Raw genomic sequence first — 17,793 nt, forward strand, 5'->3', positions numbered from 1 at the left:
CTGTAATTGCATATTTAAATATAACTTTTAATTCAAAACAACTTTATAGTATTTTTCTAAATTGTGAAAAATGAAAATACTTTACTCTTACACAAAATTCAAATTTTTTAACAAACCTCGTATATTGCTTTAAAAAATTTTAATATCTGATGGTTGCATTTTAACTTTTGCACTATGCAGAACATTTTATCAAGAATGAATAACTTTTTTTCATGAAACCATTAATAAAAAAGTTTTCCATATGGTTCTAACGTAAGTAGACACACTATATACTATACTAAACAGGCTATGTGTCCCAAATCAGCTATTATCCTCCATTTAATATTATCCACCAAATCACGAACCGCATTTACTCTGATAAGGACTGCATTGTTTGTTTTGATTTGATCGTCCGTTCCAGGCAAATATTTTGAAAGGTAATAATTATCATACCCATGTTACACAAAGATTAACTCAATCAAACAGATGAAAAATAGAGTTCTCAAAATTTCTGAACCAATTTTTCATAGAACGAACTTTAAAATACTTGACAAACTTTTTTATGAAAACTCATATCCTCCATATCTTTTGAAAAGAATTTTGTATAATCCATTTGACATTGACACGAACATTGAATCATCATTTTCAAACGTCATTTATAACATTTCTATTTCATATCAACTCTACCACATATAAAATCAGTTACTCTTAAACTTTCTGGAATCTTTAAGCAACACAATATTAAAATAGCATACAGTCAAACACTTTATATTCAATCTTGATAAAAGATAAAACACCAATCAATAAATTGCCTAACAGTATATGAAATACCTTGTTTAAATTGTAACAAAAAGTACATTGATCAGTCGAAAAAGTCACTAATCAGTCGGATAACTTCTCACAAGAGTGATAGCAGATTATATCCTGATAGGTGTTCATGAGAGACTCATATCTACCTTGGAGGACACAATATGAATTATGAATCTGCCAAAGTTTTGACAACTGAGAAAACTACAAAATTCTTTTATTTTTAGAAACAACATGTATTGCCCAAAACTATCAACGCATTAACGAGAAAACTGATTTAAATATCCTTAGTGTAATCTATGCATATCTTTTAGATTTTGGAAAAACAAATTATATGAAAAATTCAACGCCATTGTCAACCAACTAACTTCACCTAACGTTTGGAATTCAATATCACGCATAACGACCTGCCTATAGAATTTTATGTCATTCATAAGCGAATCAATAAATAATCAGCTCCATCCATAACGACCTAGACCAGGGGTCTCCAAACTTTCCAGCCTTAGAACCATACTGATTACTCAAGTAAGTTACGAGGACCAACACCATATCATTGTTGCCGGTGGTAAAAAGTGAAATAGTCCACTGATGGTTATTCTCAAAGAATATAACATTAAACGTCATTATGAAACAAAACATTTTCAAAATTACTCAAAATATACAGGAAGTTTGCGGACAGAAAAATTCGAAGCTATGAAGCGCGGATTGAAATCGCAGCAATCTTCATTTACAAAACTCAAAACTGAACAAGAGGCTGCAACTCGTGCCAGCTCTCTTGTGGCTCTTGAAATTGCAAAACGTGGAAAACCATTCACCGATGGAGAAATGATCAAAGAATGCATAATTGCAGTAGCCGAAGAAATGTGCCCTGAAAAGGTAAATACATTAAAAACTGTCAGTATGTCTGCAAACACAGTGACTCGAAGGGTAGAAAACATCGCTGAAAATATATCCTCTCAACTTCGACAAAAATGGACATGTTGAGTGGTTTTCTTTGGCCTTGGATGAGTCAACGGATGTGTCAGATACTGCTCAGGTGTTGATTTATATTCGAGGAGTAGATAAAAGCTATGAAGTGCATGAAGAACTTCTTGATATGTAAAGTATTCATGGCACAACTATTGGTACAGATATTTTTAAAGGAGTTGAAATGGGCCATTAATCAAAAGAAATTTGAAATGTATAACAACTGATGGAGAAAAAAATATGAGTGGGAAAGATAAATGAGTGGTCGCTCTTGTGTCAAAGGCTGTAGAAAATGACGGTGGTTCAAAACCATTAGTCTTATATTGTATCATTCATCAACAGTCTTTTTGCGGAAAATGTTTGGATATGTCTGAAGTTTTGAAACCAGTCATATCAACTGTCATCATTTTATCAGATCTTTTGGGTTGAATCACCGACAATTCCTACAATTTATTGAAGAGATTGGAGAAAATGACTTACCTTATCATACTGCCGTACGTTGGCTTAGTTGTGGGAAAGTCCTTCAGCGCTTTTTTGAACTTCAAGCAGGGATCGAAATTTTTTTGAATAAAAAGCATCGCCCTCTTATTGAATTACAAAACAACGCATGGCTATGGAAGTTAGCATTCTATGTTGATTTGACAAAACATGTGAACGAACTGAATTTGAGATTGCAAGGAGAAAACCAGCATCTTCCTGATTTATACACTAATATCAAATCATTCCGGAAGAAATTGATACTGTTTCAATCACAACTACGAAGTAAATGTTTTTAAAACATTTTAAAACATGTGAAATAATCCACCACTGAGACCGAGTTTCCTATCGATTTTGCAATCGATACTTTGAATGCTTTGAAAATAAATTTTGATACTCGTTTCTTGGACTTTAATGCCATTGCGAATCAAATTAAGATTTTTCAGAATCCTTTTGATACTGACATTGAAACCCTAGCCCCGGAACTTCAAATGGACATGATTGATCTACAGTGCAGTGATATAATTAGAACAAATATTAAAACTTATCTTTGTTGGAATTTTATGAGAGTCTTCCACTGTTACAATTTGATAATTTGTATAAATTTGCTCGTGGGCTATTTACTGTTTTTGGTACTACTTATTTGTGTGAGAATACCTTCTCCAAAATGAAGTACACAAAAAATGTTTACAGATCTAAATCAACTGATGAGCATCTTAAATCTGTTTTAATAATTGGTACAAGTAAAATTAGTCCACAACTACAAACTATTGTCAGTGGAAAATCTCAATTACATAAATTTCATTAGTATTTCATATGTCATTATGCTTGTTATAAGTTATGTTTTTATTTAAAATGTATAAAATGTTAGTTGGATTCATTTCAATAATTTGTTAGTTATTATATTCTGAAGTTAAATTTTCTGCATATTATACATGTCTTTACTCATTAAAATTCTGTGTTTCTTTATCCAACTTATCACAAAAACAATAACAATAAGCCTACAACAATGTTATGAGTAGTTAGCCCATGACCATATCAATGTAGATGTCATATTAATAATTATTCAACATAAAATTAGAATAAAAATTTAATGTCATTCATAACTCAATCAATGAGAATAATGATTCTTTAGTTACCAGAATCAATCAATTAATTCTATCAAGCGTCAATTTGAATAATGAATTTTGAAATCCATTAATTTTATGTTTTTTACAAGAAACTATACAATTTAAAACCGCAGAATCTTTATTAATTATTGTTAGTACATTTTATTATTGTTATAAATTTATACATATTTTTGTAATGTACTTGAACATTATTTCAGTCTGAGATGATGAATACATAAGTATTCGAAAGCTCGAAAAATATATTAAAGTTAGTACACTTTGGTGTTTCCATGCCACGTTCCCAATAAAAAACCGCCCATAATATAGCATAATTTCTATCAATTCCTGCCATATACCCGGGTCTTCCAGGCTGCCTCTGCAATGTTAAAAACTGCCGGTCTTCTTCATTTTGGATAAGTGATAGAGCATTTTGATGAGCGATGTCGAATAAATCTTCTAAACGTTTCACAAATTCTTCTCGTTTTTCTTTTTCTTTCTCTTCTTCTGGTCGCTCTCCTTCACGCTTCTTGATATTACTTTTATGGAGATCTCTTAGCTTATTGTACAGTTTCACTACTTGTACTACACACTTGTTTTTCGCTTTAGTTGGCTTTGGTCCAGAACTCCAGAACTTCTTCCACTACAAAATTCGCACTATTGCTCACAGTTTTCTTTTCGCGCAAATGAAAAAATAACAAAGCCAGAACTTGACGATTAGAGGGTAATCTGCTACCCGTAATTTTTTCGCACACAGGGCCAATTAAAAAGATATCGTCATCCTTTCGTATTTTTTTAATACCAGCCATATTACGAAAACGAGAAAACAAACTATACTGAGAACAGCGAACTACGCACGTTTTCCCAAGAATGATAGACAAGTTGTAACTCGTTCAGTTGCACTGCCAGTGCCACTGTACGTTTGTATCTCGTTAAGCGGCGTAAACGCCCGTTACGAACTGATAATTTTCGTACATCAGATAGGTAGATTTCAATATCGTTTTGCGACACGTCTTAATTTTAATTAATCAAGTCCAAATTTGAATCACGTTCATTTTACATGTCATAGAACGTAATGCTAGGTAGCATACAAACGATTTTCGAAAGAAAAATATATATATATATATATATATATATATATATATATATATATATATAAAATTTCACCAAGTATAAATAACGAACACCCTAATATATATATATATATATATATATATATATATATATATATATATATATGAGGGTTCATCCATTCATATTATTGAAAATTACGGACTGAATTTTAGATTGTTTGATGCTCATTTATCTAAAATATACATGTTTTATTCAATTTTGCACACATCGACTTTCACTTTTATTAATTTTCGATTGTCTTTTCTATAGCATTGCAAACTTAAATATTATAAATCACAGGCACTGATATTGTCTCTTCAACTATTTGTAGAAGCAGTGGCAGTTGGATGAAGAAATATTCTCCATAAAATTGGTTCAACTGAAAAAAGAAAATATATTTTATAAATATATATGAAAGAGATCTTAAATGAAGATAAATCATTATGAAAAACATAAAAAGGTCTAAGAAGTAAAAAGTTGAATAGAAGAAAATATATATATATATATATATATATATATATATATATATATATATATATATATATATATATATATATATATATAACCTAACCAAATTAGTAGTTGAAGCCGGTGATTTTCTTCTATGTAGACCCGATTTAAAAACATGGGTAGATATAAGAAATGCAATGAGACAAAAATTTGGCTATGAAACAGATAGAAATGTGCAGAAATTAAAACGAAACAGCACTAGAATTTATTGATAGATTAAAAATATTATTATCTAAAATTTCTATTAAAACACAGGCCGATAATACGTTAGCGCTTCAAACCAAAATTACTTTAATGGAGCAAGCCGAATCAACAGCCTTTACTGTTTTGCTGGCAAATGTTTCTAGCGAGCTCCGTACAATTTTAATGATTCATAACCCCAAAACTCTAGAAGATGCAAACAGTCTTGTTTTCAATCACAGTTTGATTCAACAACAAATTACTTCAAGTTCTTATATTAATAAGCCTTTTGCCCATAAAACAAATATTAAACCAAAGATTATGCATCAACAACCCAGGGAACATACATCACATCCTTCTCATTACTATCCCCGCACTCAATTGTATAACAAACCCAATTATTTCAGTCAACCGAACCACAATACTAATCTAGAAACACCTTCAAGATTCTCAAGCCAACCAATAAATATTCAGTCAAGACCCGTAAACCAGCATTTCCTTACAAATTAACAAGTTTTCGGAAGACCAAAAAATGTATTTTCTCTAGAAAATTCCCATAAACCTACTAGTAAACCTATACCAATGTCTACAACCAGTAGAATACCTTCTCTTCAGACAAAAAACTTCCCTAGACAAAATCCATTTTTCGTTAACTCCCGTAAACATCAATTTACATCTACTGAAATTACCAATGTCAACGATGGACACAACTTAGAAGAAAACTCTTATGAAAATTCCGTTTACGATCCAAATCCTTATTTTCCAGAGGATAATTACTATTACCAATATTTCGATAATTCAAACGAAATACCGAATGATAATTCCGACCTTAACTATAACGAAAATTTTCCTATATCAGCCTCAGAAACAAATTAGTATCAAACATAAATAGCATTCAAATGAATATATTACCTTACATTCAAATATCAAACCCACCTTTAAAATTACTTATAGATACCGGATGCCACAGATCCATCTTACGACCATATATAGCTGAACAAAATTTCCCAAATAAAATATTTCACTAGAACCATATCTTAATAACATGTACTGGTAATACAAAAACAAAAAATAAAGCAAAAATACCCTTGCTAAAAGAATTTAATTTACTAGAAGAACTAGAATTCATTCTTTATAATTTCCACTATTTTGACGGAATCTTAGGATTACGCGATTCAAGAAAATTAAAACTTAATCTAGACCTAAATAATGGTTATTTAATTAGCCCTACCTCTTTACTATAGAAAAGATTCTAACTTACAAAAATTGAAATTCCCGCTAACTCCGTAGTTTTAAAAAGAATCAATACTGAATTAGAAGAAAATACCGAATTCTTTATGCCTTATATAAACAATCAAATTATTGAAATCTTACATAGCTTATTACAAACATAGCAACCTTACAAACGAAAGCGTAATAGTACCTTTTTATCCTGACTCCATAAGACAAAAAGCTGAATTATTTCGAGCCGAAGATTTCGAAATATTCAACATAGACGAAATATTGAATGAAAAAATAGAACCAGAATTCTATTTAAATATAATAAATTCTGCCAATATCAATTATAATTATGACTTCTCTTTAATCAGATCAGATCATCTTAATCAGGAAGAAAAAATGGAATTGAAAAAACTTATTTCTCAATTTCCAGAGGTATTACATAGACCTAACGAAAAATTAGTTTTCACTAATAGTGTCAAACATGAAATAAAAACAAAAGATGAAATACCGATTCATACAAAATCATATAAGTATCCCTACATACACAAAGCCGTGGTACAAAGACAAATAACACAAATGTTAGGTGACGGAATAATAAGACCTTCATCAAGTCCTTGGTCCGCCCCTGTCTATATCGTTCCAAAGAAAATGGACGCGTCTAGAAAACAAAAAATGGCGAATAGTAACGGATTACAGAAAACTAAATAAAAATACTATGAATGACAGATACCCTTTACCAAACATCTCAGATATCTTAGACAAATTAGGAAGAAGTCTGTATTTCACAACCCTAGAATTGGCTTCTGGATTTCACCAGATTGAAGTACATCCAAATTATATTCAAAAAACCTCTTTCAATGTGGAAAATGGATATTACGAATATGTACGAATGCCATTTGGTTTAAAAAAAGCCCCTGCGACCTTCCGACGTGTGATGAATAACGTACTGAAAGATATACAAAACAAAATATTCCTTACAAGAACATATTGACAATCTTAAGCAAGTGTTTAGAAGACTCAAAGAAAATAATCTGAAAATCCAACTAGACAATTTCTACGTAAATCTGTTGAATTTTTAGGACATGGTATAACAACAGACGGCATAAAACCTAACCCCAAGAAAATTGAAGCTATAAAAAATTTTCCAATTCCGAAAAATTCTAAAGAAATCAAATCATTCCTAGGTCTCATTGGTTATTACAGAAAATTCATTAAAAACTTTGCTCAACTAACGAAACCTATGAGTAATTGCTTAAAGAAAGGTAAAATTGTAGTACATAACCAAGAGTTTATAAATTTTTTTGAAACCTGTAAGAAAATATTAACAAACGATCCAATTCTGCAACACCCCGACTATTCTAAACCATTCGTTCTTACTACAGATGCTGCCAATTTTGCTATAGGTGCCATATTGTCACAAGGACCTATTGGCAAAGACCTCCCAGATGCTTACGCTTCACGTACCTTAAACCCAGCAGAAGTTAATTATAGCGTAATAGAAAAAGAGTTATTAACCATAGTGTAGGCTACAAAATATTTTTGACCCTATTTATTTGGAAAGAAATTTAAAATCGTTTCCGATCGTAAACCTCTTCAGTGGTTATTTTCTATAAAAGAACCAAACTCAAAATTAATTAGATGGCGATTAAAACTCAAAGAGTATAATTATTAAACTATATATAAAAAAGGTAAAAACAATACAAATGCTGATGCCCGTTCAAGAATTCAAATTAATGCTATAGATGAAAGAGACGACGACAATATTTCCCTTTTTCCAAATTTCGATTCCAATGATTTACCTTCCCTAGATACTGCCGATTTAGACGAAATCTTACATACCTTAGATGCGAGCTTAGAAACAAAAATCAAAATTTTATCAGATATAACAATTAAGCCCGACAAAGCTAAAGACCCCAATAAAAACATCGATAATCAACGAGACGAATTAGAGCCTATACACACTAATACAGAAAATCCCATAATAGGAGCCCCATACATAAAAAACCATGAAACATATATAAATCAAATCGTGATTAGATATTCAAATGACAATGTAACAAAAATCAGAAAAGAAAAAAATTTTGATAAACAAAGATCATACATATTTTTACCCAATGATCCCTCTGAAAACAACATTTACAAAATAATTAAAGAAAACTTCATTCCATAATAGACTTATTGCATGTATTTCGAAAATAAAAACCTCGAACATCTAATATTAAGAGTTTTTCAAAAATATTTTAGAAAAGGTTCTTTCATTTTATATATAACCAATACAATATTGGAAGATGTAACAGACAATAACATCCAACAAGAAAAAATAAAGTTTTATCATGAAACTAAAACTTCTCATAGAGGTATAACAGAAAACATTGCTTCCCTTAAAAAGGTGTCTATTATTGGCCAAATTTAGAGAACGATGTGAAAACTTGTCAACCTTTGCGAGATTTGTCAGAAATCAAAATACGAGAGACACCCAAACAAATTAGTATTTAAACCTACTTCTATAAGCTATGAACCCTTCGATCATATTTACATAGACAGTTTCAAAACACATAATACTTATTTTTTGACAATCATTGATAGTTTTTCGGGCACCGAAATAATAGATAAATTAATAATATACTTTAATCATTATGGCATACCAAGAAAAATAACATCAGATAACGGTCAAAAACGAAAATCTATAAAATTTATGTTCCTTACACAATATTGAAATGCATTACTGTATACCTAGAAATCCCACCACTAATAGTCCTATCGAAAGATTTCACTCCACCTTACAAGAAACCATAGTAACCTTGAAAATAAAGATAAAAATGCGAATATTGTTCAATTAATGAATTACGCCATACTTTCCTATAACAATTCAACCCATAGCGCTCTAAAATATACACTGTTTCAAATCGTTAGAGGAAACCGGATTATCGTAACCCTCTCGAATTGAGTGAAGAACAAATTATCTCTAATTACATGCAATAACATTCAGAAAACATTCAAGCAATAAATAAACAAATTCATGATTCCCCAATATTACGATCACGGAAAATTACTCAATTGACAAAAAAGAGGTAAACGAAACGTGGAGAGAAATAAAAAACAATATAGCAAAAACGGCAGAAGTGACAATAAATAGGGAGAAAGGAAAAAAGAAAGATAAAGAATGGTATGACCAAGAATGTGAGGAGGCAAGGGAACAAAAAACAGCGAGAACAAAATGGCTGAACAAAAACGATGAACAGGACAATAGGGACAAATATGAAAGGGAAAGGAATATAGTAAATGTAATTTATAAAAGAAAAAATAATGAATGGCTTATATTTATCATATCTATCAACTAATAGAGCAGATGTGAAAACAAAACAAAATCTAGACGAGTGGAGCATAAACAAAAGACTGAAAGAACTCGCAGAGAAAGAACTAGGGGATTATCAAAACGGCTTTAGACCAGAAAGATCAACGATCGACGGAATCCACACTCTAGACCAAATAATAGAAAAGACAGTGGAATATAAAAGAGAAATACATATAGTTTTTATTGACTTTAGAAGTGCTTTCGATTCAATAAAAAGAGAGAAAATAACAGAATTTACAAAATAGAGCTATAAATATTCTTTTTATGTTTTTTATCATATTGCTTTTTCGTTTTTATGAATGTGAAACATTTCTAAAAATTTAGATGCTTAGCTATTCAAAAAGCAAAAACTGCATTGAAAGAATATAGTTATCCGGAAAAATGATAAACAACAAGAAAAGGTTAAGTCATAAAGGACATAATAAGTTATCCAAATATTTCACTAAATTGAAATCTAAAACACCAAAAAACAAAACAAGTGCCTTGTACTAATTGGGATGCTGCCTACGTAGGGAACACCTCTCAATATTTAGAAAATAGACTGAAAGGTCATCAATAAGATAAAAAAAACTGCGTTAACGAACCATGATGTATCAAAAAACATAAATTCAATTATAAAGAATAAAAAATTCTTGGAACGGAATGAAATACACGAAAAAGAGAATTTTCAGAAATGGTTCACAGTTATAAAAACGAAAAAGCTATAAATGATAAAACATACCTAAATAATTTAATTAAAATTTATAGCTCTTTTTTTTAAATTCTAATAAAACTATAAATAATTTGATTAAGTACTGCTACATATTTGAGATGTAAGGAAAAATCAATTTTTCTTATTAGAACATTTTGTATTTTGATTTTATTTTTTTTATTTTGATGTTCATGATGTAGGTGATTAGTATATATACGCACTGTCACTCTCAACATCATATTTTGATAAAGACTTAAAGAAAAGTCTAAACGTCAAATCCAAAAATTATTAAAAAAAACTGATTTTAAAATAGAAGAGCCCTAAAACCAAGAAAATTTAGATGCATTGATAATAAAATTTCAATTGACTGGTATAGGAAATCAATAGGTTCTAGATGATATATCAATTATCATTCATATTACCCACGTAACACTAAAATTAATTTCATCAAACAGATGAAAAATAGAGTCCCCGAAATTTTTGATCCAATATTTCATAAAAAAACTTGAAATACCTTAAACTTTTTCATGAAAACTCGTATTTTGTAACGAATTTTATATAACACATTTGACATGACTTAAACATAAAATCATCATTTTCAAACGTCAATTCTGAAATTTCTGTTTCATCTATTCATACACCTCTACCATATATAAAAGCAGTTACCTACTCTTAAACTTTCTGGAATCTTTAAACAAGACAATATTGAGATAGCATACAGTCAAACATAGTTTATGAAATACCTTGTTAAATTGTGACAAAAGGTGATCAGTAGAGAAAATCGAATAACCTACCACAAGAGTGATAGCAGATTATATCCCCGAAATATGTTCATTAGCGACTCATGTCTATCATGAAGGACACAATATAAATTGTGAATCTGCCAATGTTTTGACAACTGAAACAAACTACATAAAACGTTTATTTTTGGAAACAACATATATTGCTCAAAATGATCAATGCATTAATAAGAAAACTGTGATGTAAATAATCTTAGTGTTATTTACACATATCTTTTAGATTTTGAGAAAACAATAACACCAATTCTTAGAAATTTTATATTTGACATAAGTTTTATTCCAATATTTAATAAAGCTACCTGGATAATTTAGTTAGGGCCGTTAATAGTTATTTCTCCTCCATGATTATTTAAAAATTTGCCTACAATCTGTTTCGATTATATATATACAAATTTTGTCATTGGCCAAGCTTGATGCATATAATATATATCTAGGTGCAATAAGTGAGCCCATGTTCTTGGTATTTGATTCCATTAATTGACGAAAATAGTATATTATATTATAAGGATTAAAAGTGCATATTTTTTACGAGCAATATATGTTGTGAGGCGGAGCGCAGCATATAAAATTGACACTACGAATATACGTCAGAATTGACGTTTGAAAATGATGATTCAATGTTTAAGTTATGTCAGATTTGTTATATAAAGTTATGAATGACATTAAATTTTATTATTATAGGTTAGGTCGTTATGAGTGAAGTTGAATTTCATAGGTTAGGAATTTCTTTTATAGAATTTGTTTTTTCAAAATTTAAAGATATAAGACTAAGCTTAAGTGATATTGGTAAGATGTCAAAGTTAGTGTCAGATGTGTTAAACAACGTTCGTTTCAAAAGATATGGAGGAGACGAGTTTTTATAAAAGTAAAGTATTTTATGATTTTTGATATGAAATATTGGATCAGAAATTTTGAGGATTCTATTTTTCATCTGTTTGATGAAATTAATTTGAGTGTAATGTGGGTGATATGAATGTAAATTGAGATCCATCCAGAAGTTATTGGTTTCCTATACCAGTCAATCTTCATTTCTTATAAATTTAGTATAAAGAAAAGGTAACGAAATTATATTATCTATATACTTTTTAATGAAGAATAATTTGAAGGGAATCACAGACTGCCCTAGTCTATTTTAAAACTACTTCAAGTCATTAAGGTGACATATATTTCTCCTCTTGTATACCTATCAATATATTGTCTATGACAATTGTGGGTGACCTTCTCAAACCCATGAGAATTCGCATTTATTCGTAGTGTTGATTTTATATGCTAAAGGCTCTTTTTGAAATATCGTCTTCAACCATTTTGATCTCATGGACACCAGAGGAAAGATTCAATGTAAAATATTGACATAATCCAAGCTTTCCTAGTAACTTTGTAATACCTGGTAATGGATAACGATCTCCAATTATGATAACGATCAGTTTCCTATAGTCAACAATAAGTCGAAACTTTGGTTTTTGAGAAGTATCTAACTGTTTTGGTACTATCCAAATGTTGTTGGACCAGAGAGAATTAGAAGAATAATATTTTCATTTGACTTTTTTTGAACTCATTTTTGGATATATACCCAATGAATTTCAGGATATCTATAAGATTTAGAATAGAGAGCTATTTCGCAAGAAGTTTTAATTTGATGTTTTATTTTACTAGTTAGTTATTATATAAATTTGGGTTAAGAGTGTGCTCGTTTTCATCGAACGTTTTGACAATAATGGAAGAACGTGAAGAGTCATTAACATATTTTTATTTCAATCAATAATAGCATTTAGCAATATAAAGTTACCTAATCCTGGCAAATAATAAAAATTTTGGAACTCTAAGTTGAGTGGTTCCCTATAATTGAATATTTTGGGGACAAGAATGACAGAGTAGTTGTTTTGTTGGCTGCTACCAAAAGCAGTGTGCTGTCGGTATCAATTAAAACTTCAAGATTATTAAGGGGAGTAATTATTGATATTCAACAATTCAATGATGTCTGATTTGGTTCCAAGTCCGGTATTTTAAAAAAATTATCTGAGTCTTCATTAGTGCGATCATTATCGTCAATATTATGAAGTTCTTCCAAGATAAAACTTTGTGGTAGATCATAAACATTTTGTTGGAGTCTATTATGACAGTTTTTGGGATCTACTCTACTAACTACGTAGCAATACTCTGAGTTTTTAAGTCATTACCTGATATGTTATTTTCGTTAAAATTTCAATGATTGATAAGTATTTTGAAGATTCAAGACATGTCGAATTCTATTATGAAATTCGAAATAAAATTTAGAAGTTTACAACACCTTCTAGAATTATTGCCTATAATTTGTCATCTGGTAGGGTGCTGTTTATGATTATGTTCAAGACACCTAATTTGAGTTTTATTTATGTCATTTTGAAGAGTGATTTTCAACATAATGATACAAAGATTTTATGAAAAACGTATGTGCAATTCTCGTGTATTTGATGTGTGCAGTTTTTAAGTTTCTTAATACCCCTATCTACATACGTACAATGTAATAATTCGACCATGTTTTCCGTCCTTGATGATGAATACGTAGTTATTAGAAGGCTTGGAATACATATTAAAAAAGAGTACACTTTTGTGTTTAATTGCATTAGTTCCACAATAATAACGTTGAATATTTAATATTTTTTTTTAAGAAAAATGAGATTGTAGCAAAAATAAATACTAAATACTTATGCATTCATCATCATTAATTAGTTTAAAATTGAACTGAATAAATTTTTTTATCTCGTTTTTGTACGCCAAAGTGTACCAAATCTAATATATTTCCAAGTATAATGTTAAAATATGTGGAAAAGTATAATAATGTTAAAAATTACTTACAGTAAACAATAGAGAATTTTTCCTAAAAAATCATTGTAATCATGCGATTCAAAAATCAATATTCAAAATAACACAAATATGGAGTTTTTTGGTACTTGTTGCTATTCAATTCATTTTTCAATACTTCAAATTATAAGATAGCTTCAGTTAAGTCATTATGGATGACACTAAATTTTAAGAGGTTATATTAGGTTGAGTCGTTATGGTCGAAGTTGAATTCAATAGGGGTTAGTTGATTACTGAATTTTTTCTAAAATTTGTATTTTCAAAATCTGAAAGATATACATAGATTATACTAAGATTGTTTAAATTGATTTTCTATTAATGAACTTATTATATTGAACATTGTACGTTATTGACATACGCGATTGAACTGGTATGAACACTTCATCTTTAATTCGCACCACTCAGGACCGAAATAAGTTTGCCGAAATTGTCGCCAACCTTCATTAAATGGAGATGGCATATATATATATATATATATATATATATATATATATATATATATATATATATATATATATATATAACTTCTCTAATTTCTTATTTCTTAGACCTTTGATATATTAATGCTTCGAAATGTTCTTGATTTTAGGTCTGTTCTGATTTAAAATTACTGACAATTTGCGAATTTAAATTAATCAATAGATCACCTTCATCATGAACATCAAAATAAGAATAAAATCAAAGTAGTCCTCATATCTCATATATGTTGCAGTACTTAATCAATTGAATTATTTGTAGTTTTATTAGAACTTACAAAATAGAGCTATAAATTTTAATTAAATTATTTAGGTATGTTTTATCATTTATAGCTTTTTCGTTTTTATAATTGTGAACCATTTCTGAAAACTCTCTTTTTCGTGTAATAGATTCCGTTTCAAGAATTTTTGTATCTTTATAATTGAATTTATGGTTTTTGATATTTCATGTTTCGTCAATGCAGTTCTATTTTTTTTATCATATTGATGACCTCTTAGTCTATTTTCTAAATACCGAGAGGTCTGCCCTATGTAGACAGCGTCACAATTAGTACAAGGCACTTTATATGTAATATTACTTTTTTTATTTGTTGGTGTTTTAGATTTCAATTTAGTGAAATATTTGGATAACCTATTATGTCCTTTATGACTTATACTAATATCACATGTATTCAAATAATTTGATAGTTGTTAGGATTGAAGTTTAAATATCTTGGGGACCAAGTTGGCTTCGAATATCATTCTGTTCTGTTGTTATGTTATTGTTAATTTTATATAGTGTGATATCAAGAAAATTGATTCTATTATTTTGCTCGACCTCTATTGTGAATTGAAGATTTTTATGATAAGAATTGAATTTTTTATTTATGTTTTTAATTTGATTCTTTGGTACGGCAGTAATGCAATCATCTACATATCGGAAAAAGAATGGAATAATTATATCAAGTTTACTTAGGATGGTTTTCTCAAGATGTTCCATCATTAATTGTGCTGTAAACTAGAAATGGTAGCTCCCATAGCATAACCATCAATTTGTTTGAACCTTTCATTTTCATATTTGAAGTACTTTGTCGTGAGTGTAATTTTTTCTTTGAAATCCCATGTGTTTTTGATATAGTTTTTGTATTGGTATAAACTTTTTTTCAAAATATTTTCCAAATAACTAGATAATGGAGTAAGAGGAGTTTGAATCCTTGAAACAATCGGTTACAGGGGAATGTCAGGCTCGTGCAGCTTTTTTAAACCATATATTTTAGGGGTTAAGGCATTGCGAATTTTCAATTTTTTTGCATCTGATGGCGAAATAAAAAGTTGTTGTTCCTAAGATCGAATTAGATCATCATTTTGTTTTTGATAAGAATTCATACGGTTTTGTTAAGTTTATTTTTGTAAGTTGTCTCATTGTTTGATAATTTTATCATTTTATTATTATAATACTCTGATTTCATAATTACAATTTTATTAGATTAATCTGCTTTTAAAATTGTTTGGTTTCAATTATATTATGTGGTTTGATATTGCTATATTTTTGTTTGTTCTCAAATTTATTTCTAAAATTAGTGATAATATTACAAGTATCAGATCTTATTCTATCTTGAATTTCGTTATTTAGATGATAGGTGTTGGAGGCCCTAAAGATAAAACTTCTTTCACTGCATCTAGTATGACATTATCAGTTTAATTTTCGATCCATTTTGATTTTATTTCATTTGAATCAATTATCAGTTATCAATTTTCTTAATATTTTTATCTTCGCATTTATTAAAAAAAAAAGATTCAGCTCTTTCTCGAATTTTTTCTACAAATTTTTGTAAAATATTAATAAGAACTACTTCACTTATTTTAATTGCAATGTTTTTTTAAGTCATTTTCCAATTTTTACATTCATAAGAACGAAAAAGCTATATATGATAAAACTGACCTAAAAACTTAAGTAAAATTTATGGCTCTATTTTGTAAATTCTAATAAAATTACAAATAATTTAAATGATTACTGCTATATATTTGAGACGTAACGACTAGGAAAAAATTAATTTTTCTTATTAGAATAAATTTCTATCAATATTTTATTCTTTTTTGATGTCCATGATGTAGGTGATCTATTGATTAATATAAATATGCAAATTGTCAGTGTCAATAACATATTTTGATAAAGACCGAAGTTAAGTCGATACGTTTATACGTATATATATTTATATAAGTTATACGTTTATCAATCTTTCAAAAATTGTTGGAAAACTAATTTTAAAACAGAAGATACCTAAAACCAAGAACATTCTGTTTTGAAATTAATGTTTTTTCATAAGGCTTATGAAAAAACAGTCACTATATAATATAAACAAAGACCAAAAATAGGAAAACAGATCAACATACCTTCGATTAACATGTTCGAATGTTCCGACTTATGATATGACAACTTAGAAAAAAATTGAACAAGACCATACGAATTTTTGTCAAAAACATAATATTTTGATCTTGGGAAAAATAACCTTTAATTTAGCGATCAGATGTAAAAAAATTGAAAACTCACAATGCCTTACCTCCTAAAATGTATGGTTTACCAAAGCCGCACAAGCCTGACATTTCCCTTCGACCGATTGTTTCAAGTATTTAAACTCCTCTTACCCCATTATCTAATTAATGGAAAAATATTTTGGCAAAAAATTTTATACCATAATAAATACTATATCAAAATACATGGGATTTCAAAGAAAAAAATCAAAAGCATAAAAATTCCTAACGAATATATATTTATTTCGTTAGATGGGGTTTCTTTATATACAAATATTCCTATTACCTTTGTGCAAAAGATATTAATAAAAAAATGGGAAAAAATTAAAGAATATACAGAAATATCTCCAAATGAATTTATAAAAGCTATAGAACTGACACTTATAATATGATCCAAATATGAAAATGAAATATACAAATTAGTGGTTGTGCTATGTCGCTACCATTTCAAGTGTTGTAGCACAATTAGTAATAGAAGATATTGAGAAAACTGTCCTAAGCAAACTTGATATAAATTTTCCATTCTCTTTCCGATATGTAGATAATTGCTTTACTGACGTACCAAAGAATCAAATTGAAACATAAATAAAAAATTCAAATTCACTTCTTAGCATAAAAATCTTCAATTCACAATCTAGGTCGAGCAAAATAATAAAATCAATTTTATTGATGTCACATTATATAAAATTAACAATAACATAAGAACAGAATGGTTTACGAAACTAACTTGGTCCTCCAGATATTTAAACTTCAATTCTCG

At 29.0% G+C, this 17,793-nt stretch overlaps 2 protein-coding genes across 12 annotated transcripts in view; one reads left to right on the top strand and one right to left on the bottom strand.

The window, feature by feature from the left end:
- The window catches only part of LOC130898240 (homologous-pairing protein 2 homolog), a 65,596-nt gene that overhangs the window by 25,415 nt on the left and 22,388 nt on the right, over positions 1–17,793 (top strand). The window contains exon 1 of one of the 3 annotated variants that reach the window (XM_057807369.1): positions 11,891–11,920. The exons of 1 other annotated variant lie outside the window; for it this stretch is intronic. The gene's annotated coding sequence lies outside the window, so the exon portion shown is untranslated. Of the gene's footprint in view, positions 1–11,890; positions 11,921–12,000; positions 12,071–17,793 lie in introns of those variants that run through there. One more of the 3 variants, XM_057807368.1, reaches the window with a different exon arrangement.
- The window catches only part of LOC130898237 (A disintegrin and metalloproteinase with thrombospondin motifs like), a 141,533-nt gene that overhangs the window by 2,110 nt on the left and 121,630 nt on the right, over positions 1–17,793 (bottom strand). For 5 of the 9 annotated variants that reach the window (XM_057807355.1, XM_057807358.1, XM_057807357.1 and 2 more), the window contains one exon: positions 4,706–4,827. The exons of 1 other annotated variant lie outside the window; for it this stretch is intronic. Coding sequence is in view for 3 of the 8 variants with exons in the window: in XM_057807360.1 (XP_057663343.1) it covers positions 4,824–4,827 (4 nt within the window). In the remaining 5 variants the exon portion in view is untranslated. Of the gene's footprint in view, positions 1–4,615; positions 4,828–17,116; positions 17,156–17,793 lie in introns of those variants that run through there. 3 more of the 9 variants (XM_057807360.1, XM_057807364.1, XM_057807363.1) reach the window with 3 other exon arrangements.

Source organism: Diorhabda carinulata, chromosome 9 (assembly GCF_026250575.1).
Source record: "Diorhabda carinulata isolate Delta chromosome 9, icDioCari1.1, whole genome shotgun sequence".
In the NCBI taxonomy this organism is placed as follows: domain Eukaryota; kingdom Metazoa; phylum Arthropoda; class Insecta; order Coleoptera; family Chrysomelidae; genus Diorhabda; species Diorhabda carinulata.